This window comes from Tiliqua scincoides, chromosome 16, assembly GCF_035046505.1.
Source record: "Tiliqua scincoides isolate rTilSci1 chromosome 16, rTilSci1.hap2, whole genome shotgun sequence".
Classification (NCBI taxonomy): domain Eukaryota; kingdom Metazoa; phylum Chordata; class Lepidosauria; order Squamata; family Scincidae; genus Tiliqua; species Tiliqua scincoides.
This window is the reverse complement of record NC_089836.1, coordinates 7,681,573-7,708,635: the sequence shown is the minus strand read 5'-3', so window position 1 is coordinate 7,708,635 and position 27,063 is coordinate 7,681,573. Positions and strand designations below refer to the sequence as shown.

Sequence of the window (27,063 nt, the reverse complement as noted above, 5' to 3'; positions counted from 1 at the left end):
CCTCCCTCCTTCTTCCGTCCCCAGCTCCTTCCTCCTGGAGCTCAGGAAGATGCCTCCTCCCCCCCCCCCCCGATCCTCTTGGGCAGCCCTTCTAGCCCTGCCTCTTCCTGGCCCCACCCGGGTCTGAGATCTCCTGAGGTCTCAAGTCCCCTTTCTGTGGGCCCCGCCCTTCCTTTTAAAAGGGGAGCTGCACCTGGGCAGCCATGTCTCTGTGGAGACCCCTGCCCTGCCCAACGAGTGAGTAGGCTGGGTGTAGTGATGACCCAGGAGCCGTACCCTCTCCGGCTGGCTCCTTGTCTTCCCAGGGCATTCCTCTGAGGGTTCCCCGGGGCTTGGCTTCCCCTCCTTCAGCTCGCCCCCCTTTGTCCTCCTTTATCCTGATTAATTCTCCTCAATCACTTTGCAATATTTTATTAATATGATTTTATTTAATATTACGAATCAAGCAAAACTAAAATGCCTCATTGCAAGTTTCTTTTCTGCACAATTAATATGCCACTATGGTAAGCGGCGCTGGTACTCCAGCAATACAGGCCTGCTTACAACTAGATACATAAGTGTGATCGTGGCAAGGAAGTTATCGGTAATGGTGAGAAGGTGGCGGTGGATGGAAAGCCACGATGTGCCCAGTGCCTCAGTTGTCCCCCCCACCTTGAACTGGGGAGGGCTGGCTGCTGTCGGGCTGGCTGCTCTGGGACACCCCCTCGGCAGAGGAGCTCTCTTGGCTGACTTCAAACTGTGCAGACAGGACCTCCTTTAGTACCATTGAAGACTGCCCAGGCTCCTTGACCTACAACAGGACTTCCTCACCCGGTCTGATGGAGTTTCTACTCCTCCTCTCCCCCAGAACTTTGGACCACCCTCTCCAGAGGTTTTAAGGCTTCCGTCCTGCTTTACCTTTAAAATCGTGCTTTTTGGTTTGCTTTGCAGCTCCTTGAATTCTGATTCTGGCATTTGTATTTTCTGCTGCCTTAGCTGCTAATAGAAGCTGACTGAGCGCCTACAAAGGTGGAGAGGAAGAGCTTGAGTTTTTCCCCCCTCTGACCAACAGCAAGCTTACCATTGGGGCGCTCAGCACTGAGGGGGAAGGAGGTGCCTCAAGTGGAGTGTCCCAGAAGAAGGAACGTTGCAGCTGAGTCATTCTCTCCTCCACTTTCTGCAGTTCCATCCGATGCTTCTCTTTCTTTATCAAATATTCTCTCTTCATCCATATGGTAAACGGGGCTGCTACTCCAGCTATACAGGCCTGCTTAGCACTAGATACATAAGTGTGATTGTGGCAAGGAAGTTATCGGTAATGGTGAGAAGGTGGCGGTGGATGGACAGCCACAATGTGCTCCAGTGCCTCAGATTTTTTTCTCTTTCAGCCCTCAAGATCTTTAGCCTGCTACAGACCTGATCCTGGTGAGAAATGAAAGCTCATGTTTAGTTCCTTTGGAGAAATGATTGACATTGACATGCACAGATGAAAGCTCAGAGACAGACAGATGGGATTAAACTACCTGGAGAATTTATTTTATTCATTCACATTTTTATACCACCCTTCCTCCAAAGAGCTCAGGGCTGTTTACACAGCTGATCCTCCCCTCCTTCTTGTCCTCACAACAACCCTGTGAGGTAGGTGAGGCTGACAGAAAGTGACTGGCCCAAGGTCACCCAGGAAGCTTTGTGGCTGGGCTGAGGGGGGATTTGAACCTGGATCATCCAGGTCTAAGTCCACTTCCCAAACCAACACCACCACCAATGGTACTAATTGCCTATTATCCTCATTAGGTCAGCTCTGTTCAGACAACAGCCTGACTTAAACATGTCACCAAGTACAGAATAAAAGCAAAAATATTTACAAGAGTAAGAATTTTGCATGTAGAATGCTATTTACAAAGCAATTGTGGATTTAGCTTTAAGCTACAGTCACTCCACTATGAGTTCCAAGCACCTGCTCTTTTCTTTGTTTTCCCTCCTGCTGGTGCCTGTCCCTCCTCTCTTCTCTTAATAATTATCATTATTTATTTCTACCCCGCCTTTCTCCCCGGAGGGACTCAAGGCGGCTTACAACAAGGTTAGAACAAATTAAAAAGCATAATTTTAAAACAGATAAAAGCATATTAACTAACAACATATCATAAAAACAGTAGTCAGATAAGAAAAGCATAGAGCAGCGAATCATAAAAGAATCAGGCCTGTAACCAGGTATTTAAAAAGATATTAAAAGATGTTGAAAAGATGTTTAAAAAGACCAGGAACTCAGAAGGCTTGTCTAAACAGAAGGGTCTTCAGGCATCGCCGAAAAGTTTCAAGAGAGGGAGCAGCTCTGAAGTGAAGGGGAAGGGAATTCCACAGCGTTGGTGCCACTACTGAGAAGGCCCTATTTCTTGCCGCCACCCCACGTACCTCCTTAGGCTGCGGCACTTGTAAAAAGGCCTTCTTTGATGTCCTAAGAGGATGAGCCGGATTGTACGGGAGTAGGCGATCTCTAAGATACCCTGACCCAGAGCAGTATAGGGCTTTAAAGGTCAAAATCAGCACCTTGAATTGGGCCCAGAAACGAATGGGCAGCCAGTGCAGCCGCTGGAGAAGTAGACTGACAGAGTCAAACCGCCTACCTCCAGTAACTACATGGGCCGCCACATTCTGCACTAGTTGCAGTTTCCGAACCGTCTTCAAGGGCAGCCCATTCTCTTTAAATTAAGAGAAACCACTTGGAGATGTTCAGACCTCTTTTCCACTGCAAAAACGTTCTTCAGACTCTCCTGAAATGAGGGATCTGAATAAGGGAACATGCCCCAGCCTGGAGCCATGCGTCGCTTTCACCTTCTGGTGGTCGCAGGATCTAATGGCTGGACGGTTGCTTGTCAATTGTCCTGATGCTTCTCTTCTGCAGCAGTCTTCCTAGATGAGCTGGGACGTGTTTGATATAGGGGAGAAAGCCCCGGCCTTTGGTGCTAGCAACTCCCCTTCCGTTTAAGAGTCGTTCCTCCGCCTGCATGGACAGTTCTGCTGGGCTTATCGTCTTCCTCTTTTATCGTAGAAATAGATCTTTCTTTGTTGCTTGAGTCAGTATGCCAAAATCCTGCCTGGTTTCCCACCAACTCCCAGTATCCCGGGGCAACAGGCGATGTGGCACAGGCTGTTCTAGAAAAACCCCTACAGGAAATCTTTGCGCTCCTAATAGATTGTTTTCTCCTGCTGTGAGTCCTGCTGTCTTCTCTAGTAATAGAAACAACCGGTTTCAACATTCTGACACACCCAAGACAGCAGAAGCACTTTTGGGGTCTCCGAAGTCACCAACTGCATAGATTCTTTTACGTAGTAATTCAGCCACTGGAATAATGCAGGCAGGCAATTTCAACAGGCTGCTGTGATCAGACAAGCAACAGCCATATTCAAATTATATCATGTCCTTGTTGCTTGAGTCAATATGCCAAAATCCTGCCTGGTCTCCCCCCGACTCCACTACTTCTGCTTTAAGTTGGACAGAGCTCGTTCCACCCTAGAGGATGGTAGATCTTCATTTTCAAATTCCATAACTGCCTGAAGCTTGTATTGCACAGTATCTGCACATCAACACTTCATGCTGCTTATGTTATTATGTCAAGGAAGGGCCTCCAGATATCCTCAAATATATCCACGCGCAATGGACGCAGATATCCATATCATATATAAGTTCTTCTCGATGCCCTGTGTTATACTTTCTAAGTATTTTCAACCAAGCATAAAGTGGCTTCCATTGCTCAGTCTGTGTCAGTTTTCACTGTTGATCGAATATTTCTGAAAGTATGTCCATTTATGCGCCATTCATTATATTCTCTATTAGTTCATCTTTCGTTGGAATTCCAGAGTCCTTTCGATAACCAGCATACAAAATTCTAGCAGCTGTTGATGTCATAATAACTTTGTATTGGCAACCTTCAGTCTCGAAAGACTCTGGTATCGCGCTCTGAATGGTGGTCCTGGCACAGCGTCTAGTGTGGCTGAAAAGGCCGATTCAGGAGTGACAATCCCTTCCACACCGGGAGCAAGTGCAGTCTGTCCCTGGTCTGTCTCCCTGGCTGTGGGCCTTCCTTCTTTGCCTCTTTGCCTCAGACTGTTGGCCAAGTATCTCTTCAAACTGGGAAAGGCCATGCTGCACAGCCTCCGGGAGTTTCAGGGTCTTGGGAAAGAGTTGTGGGGGGCAAGTAGTGGGTCAATACCCGGCCAGAGCAGGACTCTCCCTGCACAGTAGCCAGTCCGAAGCTGCAGCCCTTGGGCCACTGCTGGGGAAGGGAATTGGGAGCGGGAGGTGTCAGAGGGACGCCAGAGAGCTTTTCACACTGGTCAGGCAATTAGCAGGGCAATAACTCAGTCACCCTCCAATTGACCCACCAACTTCTGCCCTCCTGGTACTTTGCTCTCTCCGTCTGAGGAGCAAACTCCGTCTGAAGTGTCTCTTCAAACTGGGAAAGGCCGTGCTGCACAGCCTGCCTCCAAGCGGGCCGCTCAGAGGCCAGGGTTTCCCACTTGTTGAGGTCCATCCCTAAGGATGGACATCCCTCCGACACTCTTTCTCTCGATACAGAGCTAAACAAACGCATCGGTAAAGCAGCTACCACGTTTTCCAGACTCACAAAGAGAGTCTAGTCCAACAAGAAGCTGACATAATAACTAAGTACATCATTTTCTTTGTCTATTACATCCAAAGTAATATTAAGCAAAAATAATTCTGGTTGAACTGGCTGCTTGTTTCTGAAGAAGGTCTTTGCTGCAGATCTGAGGTCTTTCCCAACTACTCCTGTATCCTTCAGGATCAGCCTCAGTGCCCTTCGTGGGCAACAGAATGTCCTCACACGGCAAACTAGCCTTTAACAACCCTGTTTGAAAAAACGCTGGTCAGGTGCAGACAGCCAAAGTATCTGAGTATCTGCATATCAGCACTTCATGCTGCTTGTGTTGTTATGTCAGGTCAGCAGGGGAGGATAGCCCTTGCTTCCCCAATAGCAGAGTGGCACAGGGGCGTAGGAAGACAGCACAAGGAGCAGGCAGAAGAGGAGTCAGTCACACAGTCCAGCAGTCAGGGATACAGAGGCACAGTCCGAGTCAGAGAACAAACCAGCAACACAGCAGGCAGAAACTCCACCTCAGCAACCCACATCTGGTGTCTGCTCTTGCCCCCATATATACCGGGGCCAACCAATCAGAGCAGGGCGACCTCCTAGTCACAAGACAGTCTTGTGACCCACTCTGATTGGCTGTCCAGTGGTGCATTGCACCATTCCTCCATAACCTACGTGACTCATCTCTCCCCAAGTCACATGACTCCCACCTGTGCTGTGCTGTGCTGCCTTGCTGGTTGCTTCACGCCAGGCCCAGATATCAGGACCTCCTGCCACATCCTGGCTAATAACAATCTCAAGCCTGGGATGCCAAAAACCTGACATGTCATATCAAGGAAGGGCCTCCAGATAGCCTCAAATGTATCCATGCGCAACGGACGCCGATGTGCCCTTCGTTCGAATCTGTGGCCATCCTGTGTCGGCACAGTGCTTCTCCCAAGTTGTGCTGGCCCAGGGCCCAGGAGGGATTCGTGCCGGTGCCCACGGTGCCCAAGATGTGCCGCTCCACCGGCATACCTACAGTTGCAACAGCACTTCTGTTGTTCTGCCAGCGCAGCTGCGGGTTAGGATTGTGCCCTTAAGGACACAACTGAGAGAGTGATTTCTGAGCACTTGCATGAATGCAGCACAAGTTCTCCTGAACAGGCTTGCTGGGCTGCTTGTAGAAAATAATTGTTCATGTAAGTTTATGGCCAAGGTGCCATTTTTAAGAAATGGTTGTCGTCTTGTTACCTAACTACCTGTCTTGGACCCCCTTCTTTCCTCCCAAAGCAACCTGTAACAGCCATCAATGCAGGACATAGAAAGGGGGGGTGCAGAATAAAGACAGGCCAAGTATGAACTTAGGGGAGATGCTCCAGACTTGCTGCCTTGCAAATTTTATTATTAAAAGACCCTTTGCTGACAGCTAACAAAACCCGCAGACAACAGCATCATCATAGCTAAAAACAAAAATAGCAGGACATGTTGAACAGGCAGACTGATACCAGGATACTTCCCTGTTGGAAGGTGGGGGGCAAAAGCCATGAGGAGGACAGTGAAGAAGGGTGGGGGAACGAGGGCATGAAAAGGTCAGTGGAATGTTACCAGGGAAGGTTAACACCCTTCTTGGGGGACTGTGTTTTGAATGACAACTGAAATGTATAAAAGGAGGGTCCCACCCTTTTGACATCGCCTTTGAATTTGAGTGTGCAAACTCTCAAAGGTCACAGACATGTCTTACTGAATAAAGAACCTTCAAAGCCTTCCACCTTTCAGTGTCTGCTTATTCAGCCTCAGCAGCACTGGACAGAACCTACACACCTGTCTACTGAACTGGCGCTGCCCTTCTGGGCAGGAGTACGACATTTTTCTGGCGTCCCTGGGTGGGCTTCAAAGGCCAGACCCCAAATTGGCCTTGTCCAAGACTCTCCAGCAGATCGGCGGTGGTGGCCAACGGGACTTCCCAAAGCACACCGGCTTCTTCACCGGAGGGACCTCCCTGCAGGAGACCAGCCCTGAGACGTGGAGATCGCTGAGGACAACGCAGCCCAGGTCGAAGGCAGAAGGAAGGCAAGCAGCCATCAGAGGGACGCGTCAAGGAACAGGTAAGGTGCACCTTAAGTTTATGGTTTGGAGGGACGCCTCCCTTGAAAGGTCAAGGAATGGGTCAAGGTAGCTCAAAGCCCAGTGGGGGCTGTTCCCTGCTAGAAGGTGTCTTGAGGAATTGAGAGGCGGGGGAGGAGGGAGAGACCCTATGACCAGAGGTAAAGTAAAGCGCTTTTGTATTGTTGTTTGGCCAAATATTCACTGGAATCCAGGGCAAGGTGGTTGCCCTGGAGTTCAGTGGATAGAAACACCATCTTGCAGCTGCTCCTATTTCTCCAGTGGACTGGCAAATGGACTGAGCATGTATGCCCAGCGTTTGAGACTCTGAGAAATAGGAAGGACTTATGTGACAAATGCAATTTAAGTCCAACTGAGAATGTACTTGAAATGGGTGGGAAGGATAATAATGTATATAGTGTACAGCCTCAGCAACCTCCTGGTGAGGGCCACAAAGCACTACACTCACCCCCACCATATGCAGGCAGTAGAGTAGAAACCCAGCCCACAGCTCCAGCCTCACTGTACCCACTAGAGACCTCAGACTGGGAAAAGAAGAACAGTCTGCAGTTGCAACCAACTTCGCTGTCTACAGCCCATGGACTCCCTTGGAAATGGCCACATGGAAAGAAAAGAGGCTATCTGTCAGATGCCTGAGTCCAAAAACCAAGGAGAACCTTGCACGTTCTTGAGAATGGCTTCCTATTGCAGACTCTGAATGCCCAAGTTCAGTTAGAGGGCAAAACCCCTCCATGAGTGCCTCAACAGTGCCTTTGAATTAACTCCTGAAGCGAAAAACTCAGCCGAAGTGCTGAAAAGGAAACAGGTGGAGGCACCAGCCTTAAGGCTGCCCCAGCCCAGCCAACCATTCTCACTGTATGTGGGCAAGAAACAAGGAGTGACTCTAGGCTTCCTGATCCAAAAAGTAAGAGAAACCCCCAGACCAGTGGCTTATCTATCCAAGCAGCTAGACACAGTAGCGGCAGGATGGCCACCTTGCCTGCGAGCGGTAGCTGCGACAGCCCTTCTGATTGAAGAGGCTCGCAAAATTGCCCTGGGGGGGGGGGAGAACTGACAGCATACACTCCACACGCAGTCAAGATGCTGCTAGAACAAAAGGGAGACCTCTGGCTCGCTCAAGCACGGTTGGGAAGACACCAAACAGTTTTATGGGAAAATGAGAACATAAAGCTTCAGCTCTGTAACACTCCTACCTGAAGCCAAACCATGATTGCACCCAAACCACAGCCAGAGAAGACTTGAAAGCCACCCCTCTTGAAAACACTGATAAAGTATGGTTTGTGGATGAGTCCAGCTTTGTGGAGAGAAGAGTCAGGAAAGCAGGATACGCAGTTGTTTCCCTTCATGAAACCACAAAAAGCCTGACCACTTGCCAGTGGAAGCTCAGCCCAGGTGGCAAGACCGATTGCCCTTACCCGTGCGCTTAAGCTGGCAGCAGGCAGATGCGCTACGCATTCGGGGTGACCCAAGCATTTGCTGCACTTTGAAAAGAGAGAGAGTTCCTCTCAAAAATAGCCGGATCTCCTTGAAGCTGTGATGTTATCCCAAGAAGTAGCTATAGTACACTGCCGAGCTCATACAAAGGGAGGAGGAGAAGTGGAGAAAAGGAAATGACTTTGCTGATGTGATAGCTAAGCAAGCTGCAAAACAAAGGCAGCCCATCTTTGCTGGAGCCCTATTGCCAGTCTTTCCCCTCCCGAGAGCCCCCCATGATCAAGAAGAGCTAGAGCTAGCAGATAAGCTGAAACTTGAACTCAACGCAGGGGGATGGAGAATCACTCAGACAAGTCAAAGAACCAACCCCAAAGGAGAAGTCCCGAAGACTCCAGTCCCATTACCCCCGCAGAAGGACCAAGCATGGAATGGCAAGAAGCCTTCACTGAGTTACCACCTGCAGAAGGAAAACGCTATCTGTTAGTGTTTGTAGACAGATTCTCTGGATAGCCCGAAGCATTTCCTACCCAAAGCTGCCCCATGGCAGGAAAGGGCTGTCCCCTTTTGAACTCCTTTTGAGAGAGAGCCTAGCCAGTCACCAGGACGTTTGAGGAGGCTCGACTCATAAATGTAAAGTGGGAAACCAGGAATGTTTGCATTGCCAGTGTGTGCGCTCCCGTTTTGCATTTCTTTTCACAGGTGCATCTGTCCTGCTGGATGCTCCAGTCCACCGTCTAGTGACTACATGCTGGTGAAGACCTGGAAGGAGCCCTGCCCCAGCCCAAGTGAAAAGAAAAGCCTCACCTCATACTTGACCACCTACACTGCAGCAAAAGTGGAAGGAGAAAGGAACTGGATCTATCACTCCTAGCTGAAAAAGGTTGAGGCACCCGAGAATTGGACTGTTATCAGGGTGCAAGAAGACAACAAAAGAGACAGTTTGGAATTCAAGTGGTTGTTTAAAAGAACCCAAAAGCATATGGGGAGGGAGGAAGAAAAAGCTGTTAAACTGCCTCCAACTAAGGTAATCACTTACCCCAACATTGATGCACACAAAGCAACAGCATTCCTGAGAAAAACCCTGAACAATCTAAACACTTTTAGGGGCTAAGGGAAAACCCACAGTGTGGCACAGTAACACCACATGACCCTGACCAATTTAAATCCTAACAAATCACAACTCCCCTTGGTTCTGGCACTTCAAGCCTAAAAATGCCTCCCAACCACCAGTCAGATTAGGGGAGACTAAAAGACCACACATTAACCTCACTACCCTGTGGCAGTTCTGGAATGACACAGGAATATAGAAAGCAATACATAACAGGCCAGTGACAAATACCTCTGGCAACCTTTTCACTCACATGTTCGATTCAGATAACACCATCACTGGGAGACCAAGTCCACTCCAGGAGAGGTTAAGTGGTGCTGTGAAAGCAGGTTTTGGAAGCAAATACCAACACAAAGGAGTGAAACATGTTGCTTCTGTTATATGTCAATGGCAATATTTGTACAAGCTATGCAGCACTTTAAAGTGAGGGTGAGGGTCTCCAAGATCACATCATTGAGACCCACACCCTCAAAGGGGGGAAACTGTTACCTAATTACCTGTCTTGGACCCCCTTCTTTCCTCCCAAAGTAACCTGTAACAACCATCAATACAGGACAGAGGGAGGGGGTGCAGAATAAAGACAGGCAAAGTATGAACTTAAGGGAAAAGCTCCAGACTTGCTGCCTTGCGAATTCTGTAATTAACAGACCCCCTTCCTTTTTGCTGACAAGTTAACCAAAGGTGCCTAATGCCACCTTTGGCAAAAAAAACCCTGCTGACAAAACCAGAAACCAGACGATACAGCTGGAAATAGCAACAGCAAAACATGTTTGCACAGAAAGACCGAAACCAGGATACTTCCCTGTTGGAAGGTGGGGGGCAAAAGCCATGAGGAGGGCAATGGAGAGGGGCAGAGGGCGAGGGTATGAAAAGGTCAGTGGAATGTTACCAGGGAAAGTTAACACCCTTTTGGGGGGACTTTGTTTTGAATGACAACTGAAATGTATAAAAGGAGGGTCCCACCCTTTTGACATTGCCTTTGCATTTGAGTGTGCAAGCTCTCAAAGGCCAGGGACATGTCTTGTTGTTGAACAATAAAGAACCTTCAAAGCCTTCCACCTTTCAGCGCCTGCTTATTCGGCCTCAGCGGCACTGGACAGAATCCACCCTGTCTACCGAACTGGCGCTGCCCTTCTGGGCAGGGGTACGACATATGATTTCTTTGGATGAAGTTGTTTTATTGCAACAACTTATTTTTTTATTTTTATTGTTTTATTTATGGAGACCTGAAGTTCTCCAGCCCCAAGGAGGAGAATCCTGTTCCGAGCAAATCCCCCTCCCCATTTTACTGAATTGCTGGTTATGCTACTTTGGCATCCGGAAACACTTTACAGAGCTTCATCTGTGGATGCCAGCAGGCCAAAGGAACTCTTCTCCCAGGAAACACTGGTCTACAGGCCTCCTTTCCACTTTGGTCAAGCTCAGACTCTTGCGGGTTTGTTTGCATTCCCTTTTCTGGAAGGAAATTGTCAATCCTATATTGTATCTCTGGCTGAATGAAACTTGGTAATCCTGTCAGACAGTTTTACATTGTAGCTGCTGTTTGTGTTTGCTTTCCTGAATGCTGTAACTTCTGTACGTTGTTCCAAAACGTGGGATTCCACCTGTATCTTGTATTAACTTAGGTAAACCTCACTTAAAGTTGCCAGTCGTCCCTGGCACTAGAGGGCGAATCTGTATTTGAGCTGACACTGGTTACCTGCATCCTGTTTAAGAGGAATTCCCTTCATTCATACCCAAGTTACCCATTGATATATTAAAAGCAAACACCCCAAGTTACACGTTTATCCCCAAACATTCTGCTTACTCGTAAGCAACTTTCCAATATCCTTAAATACTAAGGAGGTTTGACTAGCAAATGGTCACTCTCTGGGGTGTCAGCACATGCTGCTCACAAACTGCTGCTCGTACACTAGATGCCCAGACAGGTAGCTCTCTCATGCGCTTTGAACTCTTTCTCTTCCCTCACCACCTAAACAACTAAGCCAGACTCATTTGGTAACACTTGTCCCTCTTCTCCCCCTGTTTTCCAAGGCTATCATTAATAATATACCAGTGATTCAGATGCCAAGGCTCCTTTTTAACATCTTTTATACATCCTTTAGTTGCTTTTTTACAGGCCTGATTCCTCTAAGAACTGCTCTTTTTTATTCTGACTTTGACTACTGTTTTTATGGTTTCTGTTAATGTGTTTTTAATATGTTTTTATTTGTTTGTGAAATTATGTTTTAATCTGTTTTTATATGTTGTAAGCCACCCTGGGTCCCTTTAGGGAGAAGGGTGGGATAGAAATAAAGTTGTTTGTTGTTGTTGTTGTTGTTGTTGTTGTTATGGCGACAGGCAGCACAGCCAGCTTGTATGATTGGACACCAGTGACTTACCAGCAGAGACAAGCTAGAAAGGTTAAGTAACCAGTGGCAAAATCTTTCCCCTGGAATGCAGGCAGGGACAGGTTATTGGAACAAGTCTTGGTTTGCTCAGTGGCAAGACCAACATCTGCCTCTTACGCTAGAGGAAGACACAGCAGGTTTCCACCGGTGCAGCTCAGCTGACTTGCTTGTGCTTCTTCCCCAGGACCCCAGTGCAGAAACCTGGGCTGGCTTGTTCAATGCCATGTTGAACGTACAAGAATGCCACTCTAACCCTTGGGAGCCTTAAGGGTGCGACTGAAGGAGTTATTTCTGAGCACATCTACAAACACAGTAGCAGCTCTGCTGAACAGGCCTGCTGTGCTGCTTGTAGACTGTCGTGAATATGTACATGTTAGGCCTTGGTTAGCATGTGGAGCCTGAACCAAACTAAGTCAGTAACAGAGAAGTGGCTCGCAGTTCCCAGCTGCAAGAATGTGAGTAAACAAACACAAAGATTGTTGTCTCAAGAATTACAACCCATTGTAATGTAGCACCTTTGCAGAAAGCTGATGAAGTGCAGCTGTGGCTCTCCAGTTGGGAGGGGTAAGAACTAGGAGGACTAACAACCAGACCCACTCCGAGAAGGTTCGGTCCTCAAAAGTTTCAGATTGGAAAGTCTAAATAAGTATGAAGTCACCTCAGTACTATTAGCATAAGAATGAGGTCCAAGGGGTGTGTCCGGGTCCTTCTTGGACAGAGGTTTTGGGTGCAACATCCTACACGTGGTGAGCTCCATTGTCCACCATGGGCATCTGGCCTCACAGGTAGCCTGGAGCTAAAAGATCTACAAAAGTAACTGACCCAGGTGAGAGATAGGGATTAACAGAGATAGCCAGCTAGCTTTATTATTTTATTGCTGATATGTTTTAGATGTTTATGCCTCTAGCATTTGCTGCCTTATGTAACCTTGTGTAACCTTATGTAGTGTATTTAATAAACTAAAATCTCTTTTACTAAGTTGTTTCATTGTCTGTTGGGGACAAAGGTTCAGAATCCTGCCTAGCCATTCAGCAAGCTACCAAGTGCTCACTGAGGTCTAGGAACTTTAATTGGAGCTCAGTGCCTGCAAGAGATAGAATTAAGCCTAGAGGGTCTCGGTGTCCCTGGACTGAGGCGCTGGCACGTACAGGGTGGTGGCAGTACTACTGAACAGGGGGCCTTGAGGGCTTTAGGGTTCAAGAACTCTGAGCACCCCAAACCCCCCTAAGTTTGCAACATAGACAATCTCGGGCCATGCAAGTAAATCTGTGCACAAGGCGCCCTTTTGACAAAATTTACCCAAATAAAGTTCCTAACATCTTTGGGAGGTTTTCAGCCAACATTTGACACTTTATGGGTTGAGAGAAATAAGAGGGAGGGGGAGGTATTGCAGGCGGATCAGTGTCCTGAGTGCATTTGATGGAAAGTCTCAGTCTCCAAACTGCAGACTTGACCTGCTTGAAAAGGGAGTCTCAGTGTTTTCTGTGGGGAAAGGACTCCAGTGCACAGTGGATTTGGGGTGGTTTGTGCCTAATCCTTGGCAGTCCTAGAACGATCAGTGGTCTGTCTCGCTTTATGAAACCAACGTAAACTCCTACAATAAGTTAGATTAGCTAAATATTTCAGGGATGGTGCAGCCTACAGTCTAACAACATCGAAGGACATTTTAAAGCTGTCAGTTCAGTGTGGATCTGAACTGAACAGCAGATCTCAAAAGGAGAGTAGTTCCAATTCACACAAGCTTGCATAAGGTATCCCAGAGACTTGTGTGAATTAAGGCTGTAGAGGTGCTTGTTTCTGGGGAGGGAGGCAGGGTGTCAACCCAAGTCTTAACACAATGGTCTGAGTAAGGTAAAGGACACCTTTTCAAACACCTCTAGCTATTAGTGTTAGATCTACAGAAGGCATACTAAAGATTAACTGTAAAGCTTGCAACTGGACATCTGGACAACTACTGACTGCAGTTGAGTAGATCTCTCCTGATAGGAGGAAAGTGTGGGAGAGCAGTGACATATCTAAAAGACTTTATACCCAGCAGCTGGCTTGAGATCTTCACCTGGGGAAGGAGAAAAGAGTGACACTTCTCCTTTGTCCGATACGTTCCAGATTATGACTAGGATGCTGCTTCTGCCACCCCCAGCATTTGTGAAGCAGCCCTGGAAGTGGCTGTGCTGTGAGACTGCAGATTAGTTGGCAGATCAGTGGCAGGTCCTCCCAGTCTTTTGGGTGACCCCTTGTTTTCCACAGGGCAGCCATTTCTTCGCAGCCTCAGTGGAGAGAGTTGGAAAGAATATTTGCAGTGGCCTCTCACCAGATGGCATGAAAGGTGCAGCCAGATGAAAGCTCCATTTGCTCCCTTATTTTTCTCCAAAGCCCCTCACTGGCAAGAGAGTCTGCAAACTTCTCCTGGTTTCCTCCATCCTGGTGCTGCTCTCCAGCCTTGCCTCTCCTGCTCAGCCTGAAACGTGCCCCATATGGGGGCACAAGAAGGGGGGGCATCAAGCATCATATTTTCCTTAAGGGAAATGCATTGCTCTGTTAATGGGGGAGGTTTTTGTCAGCAAAATTGTTTTTTAACTGGTCAGCCTGATCCCGAATGGATGTACGGTTAGGTGGATTTTGGAGAGGCAAACAACAGACAGGAGAATTCAGAGGACTTCTGACAAAGTAAACGTTTACTCGTTTGCAAACGGGACTCCCACACACACAGGTGGAGGACCCCGAAGAGTTCCAATAATGCAGGTTTTATAGGGCATTCCAAACAGGGGAGGGGTAACAAGAGCACACAAAGAGCTAAGAACATCCATGGGAAAAATAACACATAAGCAGGTAGAAAAACAAAACTGGCATTCGTTATCAGTTCAGGATGTTTGTTTGGGAAGGGCAATTTGATGCACATCGACAAGTTGTTTACAGACAGGATATCCATTACTGAAGGTCTGGTAATCTATCACTCCACTTTACCCTAGTCCTTTCATCTCACATCCTGATTTGTTTATTGCCCTCTTGTTCGTCTTTGGAGGCCCATGCCAGGCTTATCCTGAACAAGTGTCAGAAAGGGGCTTTAAGCCAGAGATTTTGGGCCTTGTGGATATTTCAATATTGTGAGCTGGGCATTTTGGGGACAAGCCTAACAGATGGAATCCACTCAGGTGTCAGCCCTGCCAAGCACGTGCCTCTTCTTCCCCAAGGGGGTGACAAGGCCCAGGCAGGTCTCCTTTCAGAGTGCCCAAAGCTTTTGCTGGGCTCTGCTGTTGCCGGGTGGGCCTAGCTCAGAACCAGACCCCAGATATTAGCAGTGAGTTATGCCTCAGCAGGCCCACAGAGCAAGTGTGTCTCTTTCCACACAAGACGGCTTCAGCTGGAGCTCTGGTGCTGTTTGCTGTATGCGGAATATGGTAAAACAGGAATGTGTTTGCCGAGGTAGAAAAATTAAGCCGTGAGTGAGAAGCAAAGTAAGAACACAGGACACTGTTGTAGGCAGCTGAACCTGCTGCTGTCTGAGGCTGCTTCTGACTTGTATCGGGGCAGCCCGTCTTGCCAGTGTGAGTAAAGGCCCTGCTGACCCTCGCTGGTTGTGCTCTTTTCCATCCAACCCGCATGCGTTAAAGCGGAGCTTGCCCATCAGCCCCAAAGGCTGGGCAGCGCTGCCAGCGTGCCAGATGCAGGGGGGGCACCAGGATGCAGGGCTCCTGTGGTCTGCTGTGCTCCCGGGGCATCTGGCGGGCCACTGGGAGGCACAGGAAGCTGGGCTGGGTGGGCCCTGGGCCTGATCCAGCTCTTGGGGGGCCTCTGATGCTCCTAGTGGCAGTACACGGGCCGTGAGGGTGCGGCTCACAAGCAGGTCCCCCTGCTCTGCCTCGGCCCTGCCTCGGCGGCTCCACCTGTGCTGTGACTGAAGCTGGAGGTTGTGCGCTTGGCATCAGGGCTCTTGTTGTGCTCTTGTGCATCAGGGCTCCGCTCTCCGCGGCGAGGCCAGAGCCAGGCAGTGCCCCGCTGGGCAGTGCAGGCGGCTCAGGGAGGGCGGGGATGGGGCCTGCTGAACAGCCCCTGCAGGCTCTCCTGCCCCCCCCCCCCCCCGGAGCTGCCTCAGCCCTCCAGGCCTCAGCCCTCCTGCTCAGCCTCTGACGCCTGCTCCACAGGGCACTCTCTAGGAAAGCCATGCACAGCTGGCAGAGGCAAGGAGCAGAGAGATGCGACGGTGCTAGAGTGGCACGCCACCACAGACAGGTAAGGGCTAGAGCGGCAACCAGGTCTTAACAGCCGGGGCTTGCAATAGAGTGGAGGAGTGCCAGAACGCCACACAGGGCCACTTTTCAGGCGTTTACCATAGAGAGGAGGCGGGGCTAGAGCGGCACCCTAAGTCTCCATTCCCCGTCCTGGGTGCAGTTGCAGGTCGTGTCCACCGGAGGGTGGGACCTAAAGGCAGGGCTTTTCCATAGAGAGGAAGAGGGGCGAGAGCGTCCCATTGGGCCCAATGTCTGCCGTCTCCTTGGAGAGTAGGCGGGGCCGGAGCCTCCCATTGGGCCCGCTGGCTGCCGTCTCCATGGAGAGGGGGCGGGCTGAGCCTCCATGCCGTCTCTTCCGGCTCCCACGCGAAGGGGGCCACCCTTTGCCCGGAGGCCCTTCCTGCCACGCAAATGGCGGCCGCCGCCTCCGCACGGAAGCCGGAAGTGCTGTGTTGCCACCCAGGCCGGCGCCTTCCGGTCTCCCGCCTGGTCTCCCGGCGCTCTTTGCGCTTCTGCTGCTGGCTGGGAGGAGAGAGAGGGTGAGGGGGCTGTCGGGGGAGGGGGCTCAGTGCCGGGGCGGGGCGGGGGCGCCAGGGGTGGGCGGCAAAGGGACCAGTGCCTTCCCCATAGCAAGGAATTGGGGTGGGGCCAGGGATGCTGGGAGAGGTCAGTGCGCTTGGGAGGGGGCTGGAGTCGGTCTGGGGGTACCCCCTCCCCGAGTGCGAGGCTTGGGTGTCCCCAGTGGGGGGTCCACTCCCAGGAGGCATTTGGGGTGGGGGCACCAGGGGTCGCAGGCGGGTGGGAGAGTCAGCAGTACCTGTTTCTCTTTCCCAGCGTGTCCTTAGCCTGCGGAACTCCTTGCCACAGCATGTGGGGGGGGCGCTTGACCTGGATGCCTTGGGGCGGGCGGCATGGAGAGAGGGGTTCTTCCCCCCCCCCCCCGCACACACCAGAACCAGGCTATACCCACCAACGCCGAGTGCCTGAGAGTGAGGACAGAGGAAAGGAAGCATTTCCCTACCCACTGAGCATTTGGTCTGTGGAACTCATTGCCACAGGATGTGGGGGTGCCTGATTGTAGGTTGCGCAGGTGTTGTTTCCGTCCTCCTCGTCCTGCTCTTCAGCTCTGCTGTCATCCAGAGTGGCAGGTGGCCAGTTATGGAGAAGGATGAGAAATGGCTGCTGGTCCTGGCAGCACAAAGGAACCTCCGCCTTCCATGGCAGTCCTCCTTCGGGTGTCAGCCAGAAGACAGTTCTGTGGCCGGCCCTGTTTGTGGGCTTCCTATTGGGGCATCTGGCTGCCTTCCCAGGAAAGAAGGTGCTGGGCTTGTTTTGAAAGGGTTTGGCATGGTTGTTGGCAGTCACTGCCATGTTCAGAGCCAGTCTGCCTCTGCATGTTGGGGGCATAAAGCTAGGGAGGACTGTTGCTTGTGTGACTGTTGCTTTCCACCAGGGTATCTGCCTGGCCACAGGGTGTTGGATCAGACAGAATGCTCTTGGTGAGCCAGTAAGGCTCTTGGGTACTTACTGGGGGGGGGGGGGGTGTGGCATAGAAGAGACTAAGAGGAGTAGCTGGATACATGGGAGAATTATGTTGGCCGAGGAAGGATTGGCGGTTGGTTGGAGGGGGAGCGAGGTGTAGTCTAGCTTGACTGCAACATTCCCCTTTTCAGACCAGGTAGTGGTGCCTGGATCATGTGTGTGGGGCAGAGAGGAATTTGGCTGTCCTGTAAGAAAGGTGGTGGTTGTGGGGTGGGGTCTCTGGGTGACCCCAGCGGTCATGCCTCACGTTGGCTGGAAATGCCTTTTTGAGACTGTGCTCCTACGTAATAGCCCTTGGTTGAAATCTCTCCTCTCAGCTGTCATAAATCCCTGTAAAAGCTGCATATCTGGGGCAGAGGCTGAGCAGCTCTGCCTGTCCATCTGTGCAGTTCTTGGAAGCTTTGGGCAACCTGCAGAGATACACAGCTTCGGGGGGGGGGGGGTTTGAGGGCAGCAGAGTCATTCATCTTTGATCTTACCTTTTGCTTTTCTCATTTATTTCAGTTTGTTGTTGCTCTCACTCTAATCAAGGCACCTAGTACTTTAGTATCATTGGTGGAGCACCTTCTGTGTAGAAAGCTTCATAGGTACATTTTAGAACAACCCTGTCAGGGAAGCAAACATTATCCCCATATTGCAAATGGGAAGACTGAGGCTGGGAGGGAATTGCTTGCCGAAGGCCACTAAGTGAGAATTCAGGGCAGAAGCTTCGGACCTGGGAAGTCCTGAGTTGCAACTCAGTCTTTTAACCTCTGTGCTACACCAGCTCCCAGCTGACAAGGGGGAGACAGGAGGATTAAGGGGAAAGCAGAACAGAAGACCTCGCATCAGGGGGCAAAGAGGAGGAGGCTGCAGGAGTGGCAGCCCACGACAGCTTCACTAGAGCAAGGGTTGATCTGTTCTTCTCTGGGCCGGTATATAAATACGTGTGTCCGCCTGTCTGTCTGCGAGTGCACCAGGTACAAACGGACACTGGTGTTTCACCTGCCCAGGGTAAAAAGAACTATATGGGGCGATTAGGCACGGTGTTGATGGCTGCTTTTGTTGCCGCTCTAATGGTCGCAGTAATTCTGTTTCCTCTGCCCTTTCGCCATCTGGCCCTCTGACCCACTCGCTAATCCGCACAATCCGACTTTCTGCAGCGCAGAATCCTGGCTGATGGCTGGCACCGCTGCCTCTGCCTTCTTCAGCTCAGTGCCTCTGCCTGCCTTTGAAAGTGAGGCATCCAGTTGCCTGACCAAAGAAATCCAGAATGTTTTTAAAAAAATAAATCAAGGAATGAAACTGAAAGAGCATTAGGAGAAACCAGGGTCATGGACACCTGCACACCCATCACAGGGCATTTTGGCCAAATGTGCGAACAGTCAGTGTTCGGCAGTGCAGGGTTTCACCCGACAGAATCGTTAGTGCTGGCTCTTTTGCACAAATCATCACGTGATGCTACAGTCAGCGTGTGTGAACCAGCCCTTAGTGGTACCTGGGAATCTCCCCAACAACCTAAGGAGAGTCCTGCAGGATCAGGCAAAGGTATGGCATTGTGTGTCCAACAGAAGCCAGCCAGGTGCTCCTGGGATGCTCTGACAGTGACAGTCGTCCCGTTGCAAGTTACAATCCCCACTCAACTGCAAAGCCCACTTGGTGGCCTTGGACTGTCAGCCTGTCCTGTCTCACAGGGTAGGACAAAGGGCAGGAGGACCCATGCACGTCACCCTGAGCTCCTTGGTAGAAGGGAGGGCAGGGTTTTCATGTATAAAATAATGTTATGTAGTGTAAACTGCCTTTGGACTTGTAGGTTCTGTTCCGCTCTCATGGCAGTAGCCATTCAGGAGCAGTTCCACAAGTTAGATTATGGGTTTGTTACAACTACCTCGGGGGTGCCTGTATTCTGGGTCATCCACATCTCCATTTCATGGAAGAATCTGTGTACGATCCAGGAAGCTTACAGAGCTGCTCTGCAAATCCACAGGCAAGTGGGGGGGGCGAGGCTGGGGTCTTGTTCTGGATGGAAGGAGGGATTAAGAGTCACAGATGTGTCAGTACTGTTGGTCACACGGTCCTGAGGCTTGTCCCACCATCTGGGCCATGCAGCTGGCTGGCTTGTTTGTTTGGGAGAACGAGTGGCTGAAGGGGGGTGTTGCGTTCTTGTGGAACCTGAGCATAGAGAGGGAGAAGGTGGGTGATGTGTTGTGAGCTGGCAGCATAGGAGGCCCTGATTTAAAGTGCTGGGAAGGCTGGGCTAGGTGGATAGAGCAGTCACTCTGCCTCATAGAGAGGCAGATGTTGAGCCGTGCGGCACTCGGGTCATTTTCCCCCAAGCACCCACTTGTGCCGCCCGCCTCGTCCCGTCCAGCGGTGAAAGGAGAGAGATGCAGAAGACTCTCTTCCCAAGATCCCCGTAGCACTCTGGGAGTCCGGCCCACTTCTCTCCACTACTGGATTTGCACTGCACTGACGCACTCGCAGTGCAGCGAGAGGAGATCCAGGTCTTCCTCTGAGGCTCCGTTTCAGGCAGGGAGGAGTTGAGCTGCCCCCTGACCCTGGTCTGTTCTCTTTCTAGCCCCGACCATGACGACCCTGGATGACAAGCTCCTGGGTGAGAAGCTGCAGTACTACTACAGCAGCAGCGAGGACGAGGACAGCGAGAAGGAGGAGGCCGAAGACCACCGTGCCCCAAGCAGCGGCCTGCCGCCTGGGGAGGTGGAGCTGAGCAGCGATGGCAGTGCCGTCAACACAGGTGTGTGCTCCCCCCACCCTGCCCTAGGACATCCCTGCCTTAGTTTTGCAGTCTTTTTCTTGCCTAGGCCCTTCTCTGGTGATACGGTCCCAATTCGGACAGTCTGCCAGGGAAGCAGGAAATTTTTCTGCCTCTCCCTGTGGGCAATGGTGAGAAAATCCTCCAGGAAAATGCAGTCACGTTTATTCAGACCTTCTCACAACAAATTGTTGGCGGCAAGAGTCCCATCAGGGAGAGAGACATGCTTCCCACGTAGGCGTGACGCGTAGAAGCAGCCTCCGTTTTGGCAGGAGGAGCAGTGTCGCTCCAGGACTGGAACACGGGGTGCTGCCGGATAGACCCAGCCCAGTGTTGCCTGCTCTGGCTGGCAGGGCTCTTCAGGGGGTCAGGCCAGGAAGGCTCCTCCAAGCCCTGTTAACCGGAGACCCCGTGAGGGGGAGATTGCAGGGGCCAGGCCTGGTCCCATGCCAACTCTTTGGGTGCCAGCACTACTTCCTAGGAGTCACCGTCAGCTGTTTTAAATCACACACCCCTTCAAATAAATAACGGATAGTTTAAATTACTGCCCCAAGCCAGCATCACATCTTTAATTGCCAAGACAACCAGTTTTCTGTCCTGTAAATGACAGGATCCCTGTGGTGTCTTTCGTTCTAGCTGCTGAGCGGCAACTGTTTTTGCAGTTGCAGAGCTGTGGCTGATATAGCAAAGAACTTACCCCCCCCCCATTCACACATCAGTGTTGTCAAGGCCAGGAAGGAACCTGTCAGTTGCCCTGACCTCCCTGAAGGGAGGGTGAGCTGGTTGTTTCTGAGCCACACGGTCCTTGGAGGGGCTGCAGGGTGGCAGCGCACTCAAGCTGGCCTGCTTTCCCAGAGGTGCCTACCGCTGACAGCTTCTCCCTCCCCCCCCAGGCCCCAAGGGCGTCATCAATGACTGGCGACGGTTCAAGCAAATGGAGACTGAGCAGCGGGAGGAGCAGTGCCGGGAGATGCAGCAGCTCATCAAGAGGCTCTCCTTGACCTGCAGGTCCCATCTGGACGAGGAGAGGGACCAGCAGAAGCAGCAGGAGCTGCAGGAAAAGCTGAATGGCAAGGTCAGAGACTGTCCCCAGCCATCTGCGGTTGCCAAGGTTGTGGGCGGCAAGGGAACACTGTATGTTGGTTTTAGAGCTGTTTTGCTGTCTTGCTCCTGACTACCCCAAAGCATCCTGGGGGTTGTAGTTCAGTGGGCTTATTGTCAACAAACTGCCAGTTGCCAAACTACATGCCCAGGATTGTTTTGGGAACCCATGACACCATGGGCCCCTTCACAGACCTCCAGCTCCCTGGGCTTGCTCAGGAGAGGGAATGACTCTATTCTCATCTTGTAACCTGGACATACTCAGGTCATGCTCCTGTTTCTCTTCCTGCAGCTTTTGTAATTCTATAAGTCTCTGATCTGCATGAGTGGGTGTAGTGTTCCTCAGTTGCCCTTTATCCCAAAGCTCTCACACTCATAAACCCCCAAGATGAACATGTCTGTGGTCCATACCCCGGCATACCCCAAGGAAAGGACAGGTGCGCTTGGGGAAGTCTGCAGCATGTTGGCACGAAGGGACCTGGGCTGCGGCTGTGGGGTGGTTTCCTGCCTGTGCCCTGCTTGCTAAAAGGTGGTTTCCCCCCCTCCACTTCTAGCTGACCCTGCAGGAGTGCAGCCTGCTGCATGAGAGCGCCAACGATGACGAGGAGTTCCTGCAACAGTACCGCAAACAACGCATGGAGGAAATGCGGCAGCAGCTGCGCAGCGGGCAGCAGTTCAAGCAAGTGTCCGAGCTGCGCAGCGGGGAGGCCTTCCTGGACACTGTCGACAAGGCCCACAAGAACACCCTGGTGGTGATCCACATCTACGAGGACGACGTCCCCGGCGCCGAGTCCCTCAACGGCTGCCTGCTCTGCCTGGCTGCTGAGTATCCCACGGTCAAGTTCTGCCGGGTCCGGAGCGCCCTGATCGGGGCCAGCGCCCACTTCACCAGCAACGCCCTGCCGGCCCTCCTGGTCTACAAGGGCGGGGAGCTGATCGGCAACTTTGTCCGCCTCACCGACCAGCTGGGCGAGGACTTCTTCGCTGTAGACCTGGAGGCCTTCCTGCAGGAGTGCGGCCTGCTGCCTGAGAAGGACCTGGTGCTCCTGACCTCCATCTGCAATGTGGCCCCTTGCTATAGTGAGGACAGTGACCTGGAGATTGACTGAGGGCAGGGAGTGCGTGGCTGCCCCAGGCCAGGAGGGGGAAGCTGCACTGTAGTTCCTGGCGGCTGCTCCTCAGTTCTCTCTTGCTGTGCTCTGGAGGAGGCAGCCAGGGCGGACCCCCTCGGCCCTCTCAGCACACCTGCCGCCTGTCTTCCTGCCCCCTCATCTTTTCCACTCCTGGGGCTGCTGGCGCTTCACAGCCTGGTCTGCAATCGCAGTGCGCTTGTGTTGAATCCTAAGCCTGTCAGGCAGGAGTTGGATGCCAGCAGCCCCCATGAGCAGCAGGTTCACGGGGGCACTTGTGAGTCCTGTGATGGGGGGAACCATCGCCCCTTGAGAACATAAAATCCCCAGTAACCTCGAAGGCCTTAAAAGCCTCTTGGCCCCCTCTGTCAAGAGCTGTAGCGCTGTCCAGTGGCTGCTTCTCACTGCTGTTCTCTCTCCAGGGCTGAGTTACTCTTGGTGTGTCTTAACCCTTTCTAAGCTGCATCACATGTTTTCATAAAGCCTGCCCCCACCGCAGTGGGGCTGCTCCAAGTGTATCTGTGCTGTGAGATGTCCATTCCCATTGTCCCTCCTGTATCCCCATCTCTCCCCCCAACCCCCACTCCTGTTTCTGGGCAGATTTGAAGCTTTTGCTAAAAACTCCTTTACTACATGTGAAGACTTCCAAATGTTTTCTTAAATTAATGCAATAAAATGTAGAATAGGCTACTTGTCCACCTGTGCTTTGTGCCTGTCTTGTGTAAGTGACGTCCCCGGTGTGAGACAAAATGCACAAGTTCACATTGTGTTTTTCACACAGAATTCAGCAAAAAAAAAAAACATTGTACTGACAGCACCTCCAGGTTGGGCTGAGAAAGACCCTTCTATGCCTGCAACCCTGGAGGGGCTACAAATCGGTCCAGACAGTGCTGAGAAAAAGAAACTGCAGGCTGTGGCTGAGAGTGCCAAAGGAATGGCAGACAAAAGGGCAATGGAGATGTCTGCCCTCTTGTGGCTGACTGCGACTGCAGAAGGGCTGGCAAATAAACAGGCATTTAAAAAGGGATTTTGTGAAACGCTCTTATTTTTTTTCCAGCCAATCTCTACCTAAAAGGACTGGCAAATAAACAGGGATTTGAAAGGTCTGCCCTCCTGTGGACACGACTGGAAGTGCAGAAGGGCTGACAAATAAACAGGCATTTAAAAAGGGATTTTGTGAAACGCTCTTATTTTTTTTCCAGCCAATTTATACCTAAAATGACTAGCAAATAAACAGGGATTTGAAAGGTCTGCCCTCCTGTGGACAAGACTGGAAGTGCAGACGGACTGGCAAATAGACAGACATTTAAACAGGGATTTTATTAAACACTCATTTATTTTTTCAGTCAATCTATACCTAAAAGGACTGGCAAATAAACAGGGATTTGAAAAGTCTGCCCTCCTGTGGACATGACTGGAAATGCAGAAGGGCTGGCAAATATACAGGCATTTAAAAAGGGATTTTGTGAAACGCTCTTTTATTTTTTATTTTTTCAGCCAATCTATACGTAAAAGGACTGGCAAATAGGTCTGCCCTCCTGTGGACACGACGGGAAGTGCAGAAGGGCTGGCAAATAGACAGGCATTTAAACAGAGATTTTGTGAAATGCTCTTATTTTTTTTCCAGCCAATCTATACCTAAAAGGACTGGCAAATAAACAGGAATTTGAAAGGTCTGTCCTCTTGTGGACACGACTGGAAGTGCAGAAGGACTGGCAAATACACGGGCATTTAAAAAGGGATTTTGTGAAATGCTCTTTTATTTTTTTCCAGCAAATCTATACCTAAAAGGACAGGCAAATAAACAGGGATTTGAAAGGTCTGCCCTCCTGTGGACACGACCGGAAGTGCACAAGGGCTGGCAAACAGACAGGCATTTAAACAGGGATTTTATTAAACGCTCTTTTATTTTTTATTTTTTCAGCCAATCTATACCTAAAAGGACAGGCAAATAAACAGGGATTTGAAAAGTCTGCCCTCCTGTGGACACGACTGGAAGTGCAGAAGGGCTGGAAAATATACAGGCATTTAAAAGGATTTTATTAAACGCTCATTTTTTTTTTCCAAAAAAAAATCTATACCTAAAATGACTGGCAAATAAACAAGGATTTGAAAGGTCTGCCCTCCTGTGGACATGACTGGAAATGCAACAGGTCTGGCAAATATACAGGCATTTAAAAAGGGATTTTGTGAAACGCTCTTTTATTTTTTTTCCAGCCAATCTATACCTAAAAGGACTGGCAAATAAACAGGGATTTGAAAGGTCTGCCCTCCTGTGGACATGACTGGAAGTGCAACAGGTCTGGCAAATATACAGGCATTTAAAAAGGGATTTTGTGAAACGCTCTTTTCTTTTTTTTCCAGCCAATCTATACCTACAAGGAGAGGCAAATAAACAGGGATTTGAAAGGTCTGCCCTCCTGTGGATATGACCGGAAGTGCAGAAGGGCTGGCAAATAAACAGGCATTTAAAAAGGGATTTTATGAAACGCTCTTTAATTTTTTTTCCAGCCAATCTATACCTACAACGAGAGGCAAATAAACAGGGATTTGAAAGGTCTGCCCTCCTGTGGACACGACTGGAAGTGCACAAGGGCTGGCAAACAGACAGGCATTTAAACAAGGATTTTATGAAACGCTCTTGTATTTTTTTTCCCCAGCAAATCTATACCTAAAAGGACAGGCAAATAAATAGGTATTTGAAAGGTCTGCCTTCCTGTGGACACGTATGGAAGTGCAGAAGGCCTGGCAAATAGACATGCATTTAAACAGGGATTTTATTAAACGCTCTTTTATTTATTTTTTTTCAACCAATCTTTACCTAAAAGGACTGGCAAATAAATAGGTATTTATATGGTCTGCCTTCCTGTGGACACGACTGGAAGTGCAGAAGGGCTGGCAAATATACAGGCATTTAAACAGGGATTTTGTGAAACGCTCTTTTATTTTATTTTTTCAGCCAATCTATACCTAAAAGGACTGGCAAATAAACAGGGATTTGAAAGGTCTGCCCTCCTGTGGACATGACCGGAAGTGCAGAAGGGCTGGCAAATAAACAGGCATTTAAAAAGGGATTTTATGAAACGCTCTTTTATTTTTTTCCCCCCAGCAAATCTATACCTAAAAGGACAGGCAAATAAACAGGGATTTGAAAGATCTGCCCTCCTGTGGACACGAATGGAAGTGCAAAAGGGCTGGCAAATAGACAGGCATTTAAACAGGGATTTTATTAAACGCTCATTTTTTTTTTCCAAAAAAAAATCTATACCTAAAATGACTGGCAAATAAACAGGGATTTGAAAGGTCTACCCTCCTGTGGACATGACTGGAAATGCAACAGGTCTGGCAAATAGACAGGCATTTAAAAAGGGATTTTGTGAAACGCTCTTTTATTTTTTCCCCCCAGCAAATCTATATCTAAAAGGACAGGCAAATAAACAGGGATTTGAAAGGTCTGCCCTCCTGTGGACATGACTGGAAATGCAACAGGTCTGTCAAATATACAGGCATTTAAAAAGGGATTTTGTGAAACGCTCTTTTATTTTTTTTCCAGCCAATCTATACCTAAAAGAACAGGCAAATAAACAGGGATTTGAAAGGTCTGCCATCCTGTGGACACGACTGGAAGTGCAGAAGGGCTGGCAAATAGACAGAAATTTAAACAGGGATTTTATGAAACGCTCTTTTATTTTTTTTTCCAGCCAATCTATACCTAAAAGGACAGGCAAATAAACAGGGATTTGAAAGGTCTGCCCTCCTGTGGACATGACTGGAAATGCAACCGGTCTGTCAAATATACAGGCATTTAAAAAGGGATTTTGTGAAACGCTCTTTTCTTTTTTTTCCAGCCAATCTATACCTAAAAGAACAGACAAATAAACAGGGATTTGAAAGGTCTACCCTCCTGTGGACATGACTGGAAATGCAACAGGTCTGGCAAATATACAGGCATTTAAAAAGGGATTTTGTGAAACGCTCTTTTATTTTTTTTTCCAGCCAATCTATACCTAAAAGGACAGGCAAATAAACAGGGATTTGAAAGGTCTGCCCTCCTGTGGACATGACTGGAAATGCAACCGGTCTGTCAAATATACAGGCATTTAAAAAGGGATTTTGTGAAACGCTCTTTTCTTTTTTTTCCAGCCAATCTATACCTAAAAGAACAGACAAATAAACAGGGATTTGAAAGGTCTACCCTCCTGTGGACATGACTGGAAATGCAACAGGTCTGTCAAATATACAGGCATTTAAAAAGGGATTTTGTGAAACGCTCTTTTATTTTTTTTCCAGCCAATCTATACCTAAAAGAACAGGCAAATAAACAGGGATTTGAAAGGTCTGCCATCCTGTGGACACGACTGGAAGTGCAGAAGGGCTGGCAAATAGACAGAAATTTAAACAGGGATTTTATGAAACGCTCTTTTATTTTTTTTTCCAGCCAATCTATACCTAAAAGGACAGGCAAATAAACAGGGATTTGAAAGGTCTGCCCTCCTGTGGACATGACTGGAAATGCAACCGGTCTGTCAAATATACAGGCATTTAAAAAGGGATTTTGTGAAACGCTCTTTTCTTTTTTTTCCAGCCAATCTATACCTAAAAGAACAGACAAATAAACAGGGATTTGAAAGGTCTACCCTCCTGTGGACATGACTGGAAATGCAACAGGTCTGGCAAATATA

At 49.6% G+C, this 27,063-nt stretch overlaps 1 protein-coding gene across 2 annotated transcripts; it reads left to right on the top strand.

Annotated features, from left to right (window-relative positions):
- Window positions 1-16,319: 16,319 nt before the first annotated feature.
- Window positions 16,320-23,071, top strand: PDCL (phosducin like). 2 transcript variants are annotated; one of them, XM_066610772.1, is made up of 4 exons: window positions 16,320-16,395; window positions 19,956-20,132; window positions 21,044-21,225; window positions 21,806-23,071. In XM_066610772.1, exons 2-4 carry the CDS (start codon window positions 19,964-19,966, stop codon window positions 22,358-22,360), a joined length of 906 nt encoding a protein of 301 aa, XP_066466869.1. In that variant the 5' UTR covers window positions 16,320-16,395; window positions 19,956-19,963; the 3' UTR covers window positions 22,361-23,071. The 2 variants fall into 2 exon arrangements, with proteins under 2 accessions (XP_066466869.1, XP_066466870.1); XM_066610773.1 differs by lacking the exon at window positions 16,320-16,395 and adding an exon at window positions 16,500-16,522.
- The last annotated feature ends 3,992 nt before the right edge of the window (window positions 23,072-27,063 follow it).

Coding starts and splice junctions, on each gene's coding strand:
- PDCL (XM_066610772.1), top strand. CDS start 19,964: ATGACGACCCTGGATGACAAGCTCCTGGGTGAGAAGCTGCAGTACTAC. Junction 20,133..21,043: donor TGGCAGTGCCGTCAACACAG/GTGTGTGCTCCC, acceptor CTCCCCCCCCAG/GCCCCAAGGGCGTCATCAAT. Junction 21,226..21,805: donor AGGAAAAGCTGAATGGCAAG/GTCAGAGACTGT, acceptor CTCCACTTCTAG/CTGACCCTGCAGGAGTGCAG.